This window comes from Physeter macrocephalus, chromosome 14, assembly GCF_002837175.3.
Source record: "Physeter macrocephalus isolate SW-GA chromosome 14, ASM283717v5, whole genome shotgun sequence".
NCBI lineage: Eukaryota > Metazoa > Chordata > Mammalia > Artiodactyla > Physeteridae > Physeter > Physeter macrocephalus.
In genome coordinates, this window is record NC_041227.1 from 216,606 (window position 1) to 230,978 (window position 14,373).

Consider the following 14,373-nt stretch of genomic DNA (forward strand, 5'->3'; position numbering starts at 1 on the left):
GGCTTCCTGCCAGGGCCACAGAGACAGCTCATCAGGAGCCTGACATGTCTCAGAAGCTCTCAACTAAGAGCACCGAGGCTGCAGACAAAGGGAGACCAAGACGCCATGGCGCTCTCGAGAAGAGTGGCCAGGAGGTGGGGCGTCCTGCGGGACCAGGGCCCAGCCTGGGGAGCCTGGCCCCGGGCAGGGCAGGTGATGGGAAAGGGGGGGTGGACAGGCAGGCCGGGCTGCGTGGCAGGGGAGGCGGGGTGCTTCCCGGCTGGGGACCTGCGGACCACGGCCCTTCGCCCCGTCACGGGATCCCTGAGCCCTGACACGGTGCAGTCCCACGTGGAAGCCACCCCCACGCAGGGTCCGGGCCGGGTGACCCGCCTGGTGTCCTGCAGGTCCCACAATGAGCAGAGGCCGCTAGGTGGCGGGAGTGAGCCACAGACGGCCTGCGGGCCAGGTGGCCACCACCCTCCCCCACCCCCCAGGAGGTCCAGTTGGTTCTGGCCACAACCTTGAAGCAGCCCGCGTGGGACTGTGGTTAGTCCCGGAGAGTGACCCTCACGTGTGGGGTCTGTCAGTGGGTCCCACCCTGGCCAGGGTAGCACTGACTGACCAACCTCGAAACCCCCGACTCCCCACCTTAGAAGTCCCTGGTCCCAGGGCCCCTCATGAATTCACGACCCCCAGAACCTTGCTCAGGTCGGTCAGGGCCCACCCAAGACCCCTCGGACCCTACCCAAACTTGGGACCTTCTCCCTCCAAGGAACGTCCCCCAACAAGCTGCCTGGGCCCCCAGACCCTCCCGCGCCCTCAGAAAGCTGTGCCTGCAGGGTGACATCAGGACCACGAACCTGGCTGTACCCACAACAGGGTGCTCACCAGGGCTCCAGACCCCACGTCCTCTTTGCTGCATCCGGGGAGTCGGCACACCACCCGAGTCACGTGGCGGGGGATGCGTGAAGCTGCCCACGTGCGTGCGCGCTGGGCACAGACAGATCACGCGCACACGCGCACATGCGCACAGGGGCTGTGAGGCGTCTGTCTCCCTGGGCTGCTCGGCCGGCCGGAAGAACCAGGCCTGAGCGCCACCCTCTGCTGCATCCCAGCCCCCCAGACACCTACTGGGTAACGGAAGGAACGTGGCACCCTGGGGGGAACTGGAAAGAACTTACACCTTCACCTTCTGGCCACCCCCAAGCAGGGGAGCCCCCAGAACACCCACCCCCCACCCCGTGAGAGGCCAGCTTGGGACCAACTTGCCTGCTACTCTGGGCTGCAGGCCTGACACACAGACCTTCCTAGAATCAGGTGGGGCCCTCTCCCTAGGACCCCCGGCCCCTCCACCTCCTCCTGAGATGGGCCCAGGAGGAGCAGGAGTGGGGCACGGAGAGTTGAGGGCCAGGGGCACCCAACAAGGAGGAGCCAGGCCGTGCCTGGAGACTGAGCCATGAGCAGGGGTGAGGTGGGGGCAGGGCTCCTGATTGGAGGTCAGAGGTGAAGAGGAATCAGCAAGGAACAGGGACAGAGCCCCCAAGGGAGGGGGACAGACGAGCTCCCCTTCCCAGACCCACCCAGCCCCCTTACTCCAGGAGGCCCTCCCGGACACCCCACCAGCCCGCCGCCAGGGGGCCTCCCTCTGTCCCCGCGATGGTCCCCAGGGAAACGCCTAGTAGAAGCCCCGTCCTGCCCCCACCCTGGGGCTGGCCCCCAGCCCCCCCTTAGGGCTCCTGTCCCCTCCTGCAGGGGTCTTCCACGCTTGACCCCTTTATGGCGAGAGATACATGGGTCTGCCCTCAGGAGTCCTGCGCTGTAGGGAGCCTGGCCCTGTCCTGGGGGCTCTGAGGGGCCAGACACAGCCCTGACAAGGGCTCTGGGGACATCCCAACCACACGTCCAGGGTCCATCCCCCAAGGGACGGGCTGCACCTTTGGCCCAGAGGCCTGCCCCTCCCCCATCCTCAGCGCACGGAAACATCGGAAGCTCAGGCCATTTATTTTTCTATTTGTGTCCCCCACCACTTGCCCGCCCAAAGCCGGCCGTGACCCCAGCAGGTCGAATCTGTGCTTCCCTTCTGGCTGGGGCAGGGGCCCCGGTGGGAAGGCCAGGGCTGCCAAACTCACACGGAGACCGCTCCGCCTCTCCCCATGGCCACGGGGGTGGGGCAGGGAGATCTCTCAGCCCCAGAAGCCCCCACCCCTCCCCTGTCACCCTGTCGGCAGCTCGCCCCCGACCCAGGCACCCAGCTGTTTCCGCACCCTATTTCATCAGACCCTCCAGCCCACCCTGGGGGCTGCAGTTCCCCACACAGGGGCTCTGTGGAGCTCGGACCCCAGCCAACCCCATCCAGGCCTCCCTCAGACCCCGGCCTCTGAGGTCAGGCAGGGCAGTGGCCAGGGACCAGGTCCAGCACGAGTCCCCTGTCCCACGTGCCAGCGCATATCTCGGCTCTGCCATCCAGACGCCCCCCTCTCTGGGCCTCGGTCTCCCAGTCTGCAGAGTGGGAAGAACCGCCGCCCCCAACAGCCTCTCGCGGAAAGTCCCCAGCCCAGCCCAGAGCCTTGGCCCAGGCCCAGCTCCCTCCCCCAGAGGCAGAACTTTGGGGGAGGCAGGAGGCATCCCCCAGAGGCCAGCAGCAGCGGCCCTGGCGGCCTGCTCCAGGCCCGCTCTAACAATGCGCTTCCCCCACACAATTCCCAGAAACACCGCCCTCCCTGCCCTGCCAGCCCGCCAGGCTGGCGGCCACTCCACCCTCCCCCTCCACGGGGGCCCCAGCAGCCGCAGGGTCAGGGTCTCCGGTGAAAGCAGGGGGTCTGACTCACAGGGGTCCCCAAGGCAGTGCCTCCTGGCGGTCCAGGCACACCAGCCCTGCCCCGGTGGGGAGAGACAGAGGAAACTCCTGGGAGAGGCAGACTGGGGGCCGAGGAGCCAGGCATTGGGAGGTGACCTTGGCCAGCCCCACTCCCACAGCAGACCCCTGCTCTTCTGTCCTAGTGGTGAGTTGGTGAGTCCACCCTTCTGCCTGCACAGGCCCATCTCCACACAGCCGCTGTGGAAAGCTAAGCCAGATCACACCCCTCCTCTGCTCAAAACCCTCCCAAGCCACCAAGCCTCCTTCAGATGAGAAAGCGAGACCCTCCCAGGCCCCACATAGCCCCTGGTCCCCTCTCCAGCACAGGTCCCTACCCCAGGGCCTTTGCACGTGCTGTTTCCTCTGCCTAGAAGACTCTTCCCCACCTGTCCCCTCATTGCTTTCACGTGTTTCCTTCAGGGTTGGCTCCACAGCCACCTCCTGAACGGGCAGGCAGTAAGCATCCCAGCATAGCCCTCTCCCCTCCACAGCCTGGCGCTCCAGATTCTGACTTGTTTGTGGATTTGTTGGTCGGCTCCCTCGCCAACAGAGCGGAAACTCCCCGCAAGCAGGGCTTGGGGCTGTCTTGTTCCACCGCTAAATCCCTATCTCCTGGAACAGGGCCTGACCCGCGGTGGGGTCAATAAGCAATCGACGGACGGATGGATGGACGGCTCCTGCCCCTGAGCAAGAAGGGGTAGATGGCCCCCAAGGACACAGGCCTGCCCCCCGGCAGTTGGCAGATGGTCCAACCGGTGGGACCATCAAAGCCATTTGTCACCAAAGCCAGGGCATCAGCCGAAAAGAAACTCACAGCTGCCGTGCCCACCGGGCCCCGTGGGCCAGTGACTGGCCACCTGGGGGGCTGTGCCCCTTCTTTCCATGCTTCCCAGGGCAAATGAGAAGTGTCACCAGAGCCCAGTAGGAGAGCAGAGGAGCCAGGCCAGCCCAGGGCAGGGCAGTCGGGGTGGGAGCCGGGATACGCAAGTGTGTCAACACACAGTCCCCCAGGCAGGACACACAGAGAGCCCCATCTCTGCCCCACCAAGAGCCCCTGAGGGGGACCAGGGCACCATTCCTGGAGAACCGGGGCCGGGGTCACCGAGGTCTGAGCAAAGACAGCCTTCCCAGAGGCTTCCCCGGGGCCCGGGCTGAGTGGCATGGGGGTGGAGCCAAAGGCAGGAACACGGGGCCTGGCTGGCCAGCTGCGCCGGACAACTGGACAGACAGAGTGTCTGGCGCCTGCTCAAACAGGCTGGCCCTCCTCGCCCTCCTCTCAGCTGCGGCCTTCCTTCCTGAGCTGGTGTTTCCTGGCTCCTCCCTGCTGTTGCCGTGGAAACCAAGAGGGGCCTGGGCCCCCCGCCCCCGGCTTCCCACGGAGCCCCCGCTGAGCGCCAGGCGGGGCCCACACAGGCCGCAGGTCGCCGGATGATGAGCATGGCCCCGATGCCCCAGGGCTCGCTGGGCTCAGCACCCCAGCAGCTCCCCTCCCGCACAGCGGCCCGGCGTTCGGAAGGAAATGCCTCTTCAGGACCCCAACACCTGGGACACCCACAAAAGTGACCTAACCCAGCTGCCCACAGCCCGCCTGCCCCCCTGAAGCCACCGTCACGGGGTCCTCCTCACACACACTGCATTCAGTGCCCCCCCCCAACCCACAAGGCCCCTTCAACCCAGAGAAGCCCCCCGCCCATTTGTTCCTGCTGGCCCAAAGCACTCAGGGGCGGGCCCAACCCCTGCGCGACAGCCCTGAGACCTGCGACGGCACCGTTCCCTCCGCGCGCCCAAAGGCCCACGGGGCACCCCGACGAGCCCGCTGACACCCTAGTTCCCACGGTGCCCAGCTCTTCTGGGACTCCCGGGTCCCACGACGGTGGCAAACCGAGCACCGACCCCAGCGCTCCTGAGAGCGCCGCCCTGCAAGCGTGAGCACCGTGCCAGCTCCCTCGTACCCCCGGGGCCCTCGGCACACTGGGCCCGGCACCCCAGGGCTGAGCAGGAACGCATGGGTGGGGCGAGCCTGCAGCCCCAGGCCTGAGCCCCAGGGCCCACCAGGATCAGGCCTGCCGCTGGGCGTGTGCCCACTGGGTTCTAGGCCATCGGGTGGCCTCCCCAGAAGCCACCGCCATCCCCACCCGCCTTCAGCCTTTGGAGCAGCCTCCAGGACAAGCTGGAGGATCCGGGCCCGTCCTGGAGCCCTGGTCTCCAGGACCACAAGGAAGGGTCTGAACCGGGCGGCCTGGCTCCAGAGCCGAGGCGTCAGGAGACCAGAGACCTCTCCACCTGGATGAGCGTCTGACGGGGACCCCACCCCCGCCCCCTGGGAGCAGGAGGGTCCTGCCCCACGGGACTCAGTAATTGGTCCCAGACCCGCTGCTGCCGCTACTGCAGCAGCCAGGCCTGGGCGGCGGGGAGCCTGTGAGGTCTATGCCCCGGGCAGCAGCGCCTGGGAGGTCCGCCACCCCCAGGGCCCGGCCAAGCCCCCACTCAGAGCCACGGAGGGGGTTACCCAGCATCTCTTGCAGGCTTCGACCAGAGCCTAGGGGGCCAGTCCAGGCTGAGGGAGGGAGCGGGTGGAGGGCCAGGAAGGCAGTGTCCACTGGACACCCAGGCCAGCCCCCGCTCACAGAGCAAGCCTGCCCTCCCTCCCACCTTCTGTCTGGGGAGCTGCGGGCTGCAGACAGGGCCCCCCCAAGGGTGGGCGGCAGCAGACCTGGACCAGGCCAGCCTGAGGGGGGTCCTGGAGACGAAGGGACGCCCCCAGGCTGTGGACGGGTCAGGGGCCACAGCTTGGTAACCAGAGAAGTCTCGCGGAACCCCTCCCTTGGTGGGCGTCCAGGGCCAAACCTCCACTCTACTCCCCGTGGGGCCCCATCTCCCCATGGCAGAGTCCAGCCTCACCCCCACACCCGGGCAGACAGACACGAACACACAGACCACACACAGATGCACAGACACACACCTCGGATGTACAACTGGCCACAACCACACCGGCCCTCCCACAGCCCCAGGGAGTACGCCCAGCCCTGAGGCTCCAAGGTCAGGGCCACCCTGACTGCAGCTCCCACCGCTCTGCCTTCCCAACTGGACCGCGGGCCGGAGCCACCGGCCTTGTGCCTGCCGGGCAGCACACGGGGAAGGGAGCCTGAGCCCCAGGAGGTGGGTGGTTACCCCAGGAGACGCTCCCCTTGCCTTGCCCAGCCCTGGCCCACAGGACATGACAGCCGGACACCTGAGTTCCGCAGCCCAGCCAAGAGGGAGGGTCACTGGCTGGCGCCAGGAGAAGCGGCCATCCTGGGGGGTGGGCACTGGTGGTGAGGTAATTCTGGGCACCGCGGCCACTGTGCTCCCAGCACCTTGAGCAACTCGGCTGTCAGGGGCTGCAGCGGGACACGCAGGGCCCCTAGGGGAACCCAAAGTCCGTCCCAAGGTAGGGCGCTTCAGTAGAGGAACCGGGAAGCCTCCTTCCCAAGCCCAGTGATGGTCACATCCCAGACCCACTGCTGCCAGGCTGAGCCAGGCCCTGGTGACCCCAGATCACACCCAGAAGGCTGCAGGGAGAGGCCATCTCTGCCGAGTGCCGGCCCCTTGGACCCATCCTTCAGCCTGGAGTGTTCCTCACACATCTCTCCCCCGCAACCCCTGCAGGCTGCCCAGTCCACCCACCTACGGACTGGTCAAAGGGGAGCTGGCACCATTGGGAGAGGCTGTGCACCCATCCACCCCCAGGCCCCCCGTTCTTGCCTGCCTCCCAGGAAAAGCCAGTCTTCCCCCGAGACCCAAGAGGACCCACCTTGACTATCCCCAGTGCCCCAGCATGGGGTCAGTGTCCGTGAATTAGGTGCCAGGGCCTGGGAGACCTGGAAACCAGTCTGAGCCACCCAGCCCTACACCACAGAACCTGCCCTGGGGACAGAGGACCCCTGTGGGCGCGCTGGCCTCTCCCCAGGACAGCTCAGGAGCAGCCGTTGGGGGGAGCTGTCAGACCCACAGGGGACCTCCCACCCCACTCATAAGCACTGACTGTGGCCTAGAGGTACACACCAGAGGACGCAGAAGCTCCGGCCACATAGACCCGGGGTCACCGACACCTGTGGTCACGCCGCACCGTGGAGCTCCTAGCACATGGGGTGGGGGGGCTCCTGATATGGTCTTGGGGCTACAGAGCTCCCAGGCTACGAATGGATGTGCAGGAGGGAAGGCTCATCCCAGCTCCAAGAGAACCACCCTCAGCAGGAGGGGCAGGGAAGGCGCCTGCCCTGGGGGAGACCCCTCAAAGTCTGCAGCCCACACCCCCTCCCGATGCGATGGGAGGGGACTGCAAGGAGGCTAGGAGCTCCTCTGGAGACCCTCTGGGGTCTGATGGCCCAGGGGAGGGCCTCTCCTCCCCCCACCTGCCCCAACTCGAGGTCCAGCCTCATTCTCTTGCTGCAGCGCTGGTCTGGCCCGCTGGGTAACCAGCTACCACTGGTCCCATCAGCCCCGGGGGAGGGGGATGAGGCCCGGGGCTCCACCCACTCTGGACCCCTGCCCTCCGGCTCTGCTATGGGTCCGGGCCATCTACCCTCTCCCTCCCCGTACTCAGCTGCGGCTGGCCCGGTTCCCAGTCGGTCTGGGAGTGGGGTGGGGGACACGGAGACCGTCTTCCCCTTTAACCCCGTGAACAGGCCTGGGGTGGCGGAGGGTCTCCAAGCCCCCGGCGCTGAAAGTCCCACGTGTGGGTGGAGGGTGGGCGAGCATGATGCCCCGGGGTTATCCAGAGCAGCTCCCCCGAGACACAAGTTGCTTTTCCCAAGGCGCCCTCCCCTTGGAGCCAGCCTCCGGTTGGGAAGGCAGCCTTCCCCAGCTCCTCCCCGGGGGCTCTGACTCGTTGTGTGTGTGGGTTCGTCTCTGAAAGCCTGACAGCCCCCAAGAGGCGCCCCCTGCCAAGCTTCGGGTCACATCAGCCACCCTCTCCCACTCAGGGGGTCTCCCCTTCCGAGGGTGCGGGGGGCGCCGCGCAGAGGAGGCGGAATCCGGCCTGGCGGAGAAGAAAGGGAGCCCCCGGGCGGAGGGGGCGGCCCGCCACGCCCCGCCCCGCCACGCCACGCCCGCCACGCCGCCCATTGGCCCCGCGCCGCTATATCTGGGCGCCCACCCGGCCCGAGGCACCGCCGTCCCTACCGCCGCCCGCCCGCCCCGCGCGCCAGACCCCGACGTGCCCGCTGCCCGCCCTCCGCGCCCCCGCGCTCCGTTCCGCCCAGGCCGCGCCCAGCTGGAATGCAGAGATCGCCGCCCGGCTACGGCGCACAGGACGACCCGCCCGCCCGCCGCGACTGTGCATGGGCCCCGGGCCCCGGGGCCGCCGCTGAGCCGCGCGGCCTCCCCGCCGCCCCCGCCGCGCCCGCCGCGCCCGCCGCGCCCGCCTCGCCGCCCAGCCCGCCGCGCAGCCCGCCGCGCAGCCCCGAGCCGGGGCGCTATGGCCTCAGCCCGGCCGGCCGCGGGGAGCGCCAGGCGGCCGACGAGTCGCGCATCCGGCGGCCCATGAATGCCTTCATGGTGTGGGCGAAGGACGAGCGCAAGCGGCTGGCGCAGCAGAACCCAGACCTGCACAACGCGGTGCTCAGCAAGATGCTGGGTGAGTGGCCGCTGGGCGGGGGCGGGGACGTGGGGGCCGGGGGCGGGCGGGGCGCGGGGGGACCTCACGCCGGGCGCTCGCGGAGCTCTGCGGTCCGCCCGACGGCACCCGGCTGACCCGCGCCCGCGGCCCGCAGGCAAGGCGTGGAAGGAGCTGAGCCCGGCGGAGAAGCGGCCCTTTGTGGAGGAGGCGGAGCGGCTGCGCGTGCAGCACCTGCGCGACCACCCCAACTACAAGTACCGGCCGCGCCGCAAGAAGCAGGCGCGCAAGGCCCGGCGTCTGGAGCCCGGCCTCCTGCTCCCAGGCTTGGCGCCGCCGCCGCCGCCGCTGCCCGAGCCCTTTCCCGCGGCCACCGGCCCGGCCCGGGCCTTCCGCGAGCTGCCGCCGCTGGGCGCCGATTTCGACGGCCTGGGGCTCCCCACGCCCGAGCGCTCGCCGCTGGACGGCCTGGAGGCAGGCGAGGCCGCCTTCTTCCCTCCCCCCGCGGCGCCCGAGGACTGCGCGCTGCGGGCCTTCCGTGCGCCCTACGGCCCCGCCGAGCTGCCCCGGGACCCGGGCGGCTGCTTCGGGGCGTCCCCGGCCGAGGCGCTCAGGACCGCGCCTGCCCCCGCCGCGCCGCTCTGCGGCCTCTACTACGGCGCCCCGGGTGTGCCCGGCCCGGGCCCCTACCCCGGCCCGCTGTCGCCGCCGCCCGAGGCCCCGCCGCTGGAGGGCCCCGAGCCGCTGGGGCCCACCGCCGACCTGTGGGCCGACGTGGACCTGACCGAGTTCGACCAGTACCTCAACTGCGGCCGGACTCGCCCCGACGCCGCCGGGCTCCCGTACCACGTGGCGCTGGCCAAGCTGGGCCCGCGCGCCATGTCCTGCCCGGAGGAGAGCAGCCTGATCGCCGCGCTGTCCGACGCCAGCTCCGCCGTCTACTACAGCGCCTGCATCTCCGGCTAGGCCGCCCGGGGCGCCGCGTGTCACCGTGTCACCGCTCTGTCTCTCTCGCAGGCGGAGTTGCCGCTACTCGTCATAGCCCCGCAGGAACCGGCAACGCCGGGGCTTGGCCGGGCAGAGGGCGCCCCTACGGGGCGGTCCCCACACGTCCCGGGGCTTGGCCGGGAAGCCCGGGCCTAGGACGTGTGGGCTGGCCCTGCCAGGGCTAAGTTTTTGAAGCACCTAATCCTTTTCTTGCCGTGTATTTTCTAGAACTAGGCTGTATTTTTTACTTTGCCTTTTTTATATACATGAAACAATATATTTAATTTTTAACTAAACTTTTAAACTTTTTCTTGCAAGGGGTTTCAGTGGTGCAAAGCAGCAATGTAGCAACGGCTCTTTAAATAACGTTCGTTTGCTGTAAAGGAGGAGCCCGGAGCTGGGTGCCCCAGGCGAGGCCACAATAAAGCGCCTCTCCTTTCCTCGAAACTCCCGCGTCTGTGGTCGCTGGGGGTGGGGGAGCAGTCCCCCCCAGGGCCCTGGGCGTGCCCTTCCCTCCGAAGTCCAAGGGGCGTGACGCGCAGCTGGGCTCCGCAGCATGCGCTTCTCCACCCTTGCAGGACACCAGCCCAGACGGCCGATGGGAGGCCGGGGGTGTGGGCACTCCCCTGACTGCCAGCTCTCCAGCCCCCCGACCCCCATTTTAACCCAAGCCTCACAGCGGTCAGACTACACGCAGAAATTCCCTCCACGCTCTCACCCGCGTTTCACCGTCCTCGTCTCATCCTGCAGACAACTTCCTTCAAGCCCAGTGAGTGCTCAGAACAGCGCCTCTCCCTGAAGGAGGCTGGTGGGGTTGACGCCTGTCTGCAGACGTGACATCAGGGGACCCCCGTCCGTCATTCTCTCTCAACACAGTGTCCCCGGAGAGGGCAGCACCGTGCCAAAACCACACTGCTTGCCAGGGTGACGTGTGCGGGCTCTCCCAGTGACACGCGGTCAATGACCAGAGCAGGGGAGCTCAGGCCTCACATCTCAAGCCTCCCCCTCGGGAACCCATCACACTAGCCTTGGGCCCTCTCCCAGCGGGACCGGACACCCTCTTTCCACACGGCTCCTTGGTTCCACTAGCGCCCCCTCACTGGGGAGCCATGGGTTCAGGGGTGATTGGCAGCGGTCATCTTGGGCGATCCTCCTCTCCTGGGACCGGGTCCCGAAGTGAGACCTCTACACACTCACACCCTTCTCAGGGCCTGCCGGGCCTTCCAAGCCAAGATGAGAGGTCGTGTGTCCCCCTGGCCTGTCCTGCCCCAGTGGCATATGGGGGGGGGGGGTCCGGCTGATCTCTGACAACTCTGACGCAGTGCGTGCGCCATGGGGCGTGGGCATCTTGTGATGAGGTGCGCTGCTGTGCGGCTGCCCTGAGCCTGAATCCGACTGCGTGTGTGTGAGCGCGTGTGAGCAAGTGTGTGCACGTGCTCCGAGCACGGCTGTGATGCTGCGACGGTGTGACCGTGTGACTCGACGTGACCCTCCATGAGGATGACCGTGCGTGACACCCAGGGTGTCTGAGACTCTGTGTGCGCGTGCGTGTGTCTGTGTGTCAGCCTGGGTGTCCGTGCACATGGGTCTGCTGCCTGAGCGTGTGTGCAGAGGTGAACAGGGTGTGGGGCTGTCCTTACAGGTGTCCTGCCTCGGAGAGGCACGGGGACATCACCTCTCTGTTAGCTGGAATGAGCCCCACACCTCGGTGGGTGGAGTCGGGGAGTGACACCTGGGCCCCCATCCCCACCTCATAGTGAGCAGGGCCCAGAAGCCTCAAAGACAAAGGGACAGAGGAAGGACAAGCTGAGGAGGGCAGGAGGTGGATTCGGAGGTGGAGAGAGGAGCCCTGGGCGGGTCGAGGCACAAACAGAAATGACCCCCAGGACACCAAGCACCAAGGACAGTGCTGGTACACAGGAAGGAGGCAGGGAATGAGGCCCAAAGGACAAGGGTGGTCCAGTCCAGCCGCATCTGTCACGGTGGGAGGGAGCTCTGAGACACCAGTGCTGAGTCCTGGGCTCACGCACGAAGGCTCACATCACCCACGAGTGTGCACACCCAGCTCTCATGGCCCCTGACTCCCAGGCTGGGCCTGCCCCTGGTAGGGGGACAGGTGACCCACCCACTGGAGCCCTGGGTTAGCAGGGCCAAGGTGCGCCCCCACCGTGGGGATGGCCTCTGTACGGATGGGGACCCATAGCCGCCAGAGTCCAGCAGCCTCTGCCCCCTGCCACCCCCTGGGGGGCGGACCCTCCCATCTCCTCCCCCGCACCCCCTGGCCAGGGCAGGGGGAAGGGAAGACCAGCCCAGCCTCTCCTACCGCCTAGAGCCAAGTGACCAGCCCCTCGGAGGGCCCCCCCTGCCTGGGCCCAGGCGTCGCCTCACCTGTGCCCCACCGGAGACACCCATGGACACACACAGAGAGAGGCTGCAGGCGGGCAGGAAAGGCTGTCTCTCCTGTACATGGAACAGTTTTCTAACGTCCTCCTCACCCCGCCCTCCGAGTCAGGAGGATGGGGGCCTCAAGGTGCCTGGGGTGGCACAGGCCCCACTGCCCAAGTGGGGAAGGGCCGAGTAGCTTGCTCCCCGGAAGACCCTCCCTCAGTGCCAGCGTGGGATGCCGGGGGGGGCATGGGGGGGGGGGTCCAGGGGTCCCAATTTGGACCAAGTCCCTGGAGCCAGGGGCTGGGGGCATTCAGGAGCAGAATCAGGACTGGGGACACACACACACACACTCACACACGCACACACGGAGGGCAGCTGTTTTCAGGGAGTGCCTCAGGTGGGCACCATGCCTGGGGCCCTCCCAAGGGACCCAGGGCAGGCTGGGCAGCCCGCCTAGGCAGGACCACAGCTCCAGGGCCTGGGTGGTTCCAGCCCTGGGTCAGGCTTCCCCCCCACCCCCGACTCCACCCACCTGCTTCCCCTAAGGTCAGAGAAGGGATGTCCCCACCCCCAGCTCCCGCTGAGTCAGGCCCGCCAGGAACAGACCCAGGCCACCCAGCTCCTGGCGGGAAGTTCTAGCAGCCCGGCCTGGCCTAAGCCACACCTCCCACACCCAGGACCCAGCCTAGCCCGGAGGTGACCTGAGCCGAGGTGTGGAACCCTCCCCAGCAAGCCGCCCACAGGAGGAGGTGTGGGGGGGGGCAGAGCAGGTAAGGTGCACCCTTCTCCCCAGTAGGCACGATCATCACCTCGACACCTTCGGGAACACCCCCCACACAACCAGCCACACACCACACCAGGAGCAAAGCTGTGCTCACACACCCGCCCCCAACAAGGCCAGGCCGGGCAGGCGAAGAGGAACTGAACTGTCCACTTGATGGACGAATACGCTAGACAGTCCAGCTTTTCAGCTGACGGCCTCCAACACCTACAGACACTTCTAAGGGGACAACTCAGTGGTTTGTAATCTATTCACAGGGTGGTATAACTATGATCACGAACTTCAGCACTTCTCCATCACCCCAAAAGAACGTCGTCCCCACTAGCCGTCACTTCCCGTCCTCCTTGCTCCCAGCCCCTGGGAAACACTCATCTGCTTTCTGTCTCTGTAGACTTGCCTGTTCTGGACTTTCCACGTAAGTAGAATCACACAATAAGTGGCCTTTTGAGTCTGGCTTCTCTCACTGAGCATCGAGTCTTCAAGGTCCATCCATGTCGTAACCTGAATCAAAACTTCATTCCTTTTTAAGGCTGTATAATATTCCATTGTAGGGATGGAACACAGTCTATTTATCTCTTCATCAGCTGATGGACATTGAGGCTGTTTCCATGTTTTGGCTACTGTGATTACTGATGCTATGAACATTTGTGTGCAAGGTTTTATGTGGATGTGTTTTCAGTAAAGTAACATAAATGTGTATCTCTAATGACCAAGTCTGAACAAGTAGATTAAGTACCTCAAATTCAGATGTTGGGTAACTGAGAAAAACCGTAATTCAAAAGGACACGTGTACCCCAATGTTCACTGCAGCACTATTTACAATAGCCAGGACAATGGACAAAGAAGATGTGGTACATATATACAATGGAGTATTACTCAGCCATAAAAAAGGAATGAAATTGGGTCATTTGTAGAGATGTGGATGGAGTTAGAGCCTGTCATACAGAGTGAAGTAAGCCCCAAAGAGAAAAACAAATAGCATATATTAACGCATATGTGGAATCTAGAAAAAGTGTACAGATGAACCTATTTGCAGGGCAGGAATAGAGATGTAGAGGTAGAGAACAGACATGTGGACACAGGGTGGGACGAATTGGGAGGTTAGGTTTGACATGCATACACTACCATGTGTAAAATAGAAAGCTAGTGGGAACCTGCTGTATAGCACAGGGGTCTCAGCCCGGTGCTCTGTGTCAACCTAGAGGGGTGGGATGGGGGGTGGGGTGGGGAGGGAGGTCCAAGAGGGAGGGGATATAGGTATACATAGAGCTGATTCACTTCACTGTACAGCAGAAACTAACAAAACATTCTGAAGCAATTATACTCCAATTAAAAAAAAAATTCCTATGCTAGAGCAGCTACCCCCCAAGAGGGGGCTCCAGAGCAGCTGACCTCCAATCCGCACTGGGTGCTCCCAAGCAAGACTCAACCCTCCACCCAGCCTACCCACCCCCACTCCTGCCCCAGGCTTGGCGAGGGGCCCCAAGGAGCAGGCTCCAGTCCAGTCCACGGCGGGTTTAGGCCAAGCGTGTGGGAGTTCCTGGCCCAGGACTGGGGAGGAGGAGGGATGTAGGGGCACCGCTGTTCCTCCTCTTTGTGTTTCAGAACCCAGCCCACTCCGCTTCCTTCCACCCCCTCTACCTCTGCACAAGCACCCAGCCTCCCAGGGAAGCCCGGCAGGGCTCCCCACCCTCTGCCTTGTCTTCCACGCCCCCGACCCACGCCCCCATCCTGCTCTGGCCAGCACAACCCGGCCCATCCCCCAGGACCCCCTCCCATGCC

At 65.7% G+C, this 14,373-nt stretch overlaps 1 protein-coding gene across 1 annotated transcript; it reads left to right on the plus strand.

Moving 5' to 3' along the window:
- The first annotated feature begins 7,994 nt into the window (after positions 1–7,994).
- Positions 7,995–9,865, plus strand: SOX18 (SRY-box transcription factor 18). The gene is made up of 2 exons (XM_024128629.2): positions 7,995–8,456; positions 8,593–9,865. Exons 1-2 carry the CDS (start codon positions 8,099–8,101, stop codon positions 9,399–9,401), a joined length of 1,167 nt encoding a protein of 388 aa, XP_023984397.1. The 5' UTR covers positions 7,995–8,098; the 3' UTR covers positions 9,402–9,865.
- The last annotated feature ends 4,508 nt before the right edge of the window (positions 9,866–14,373 follow it).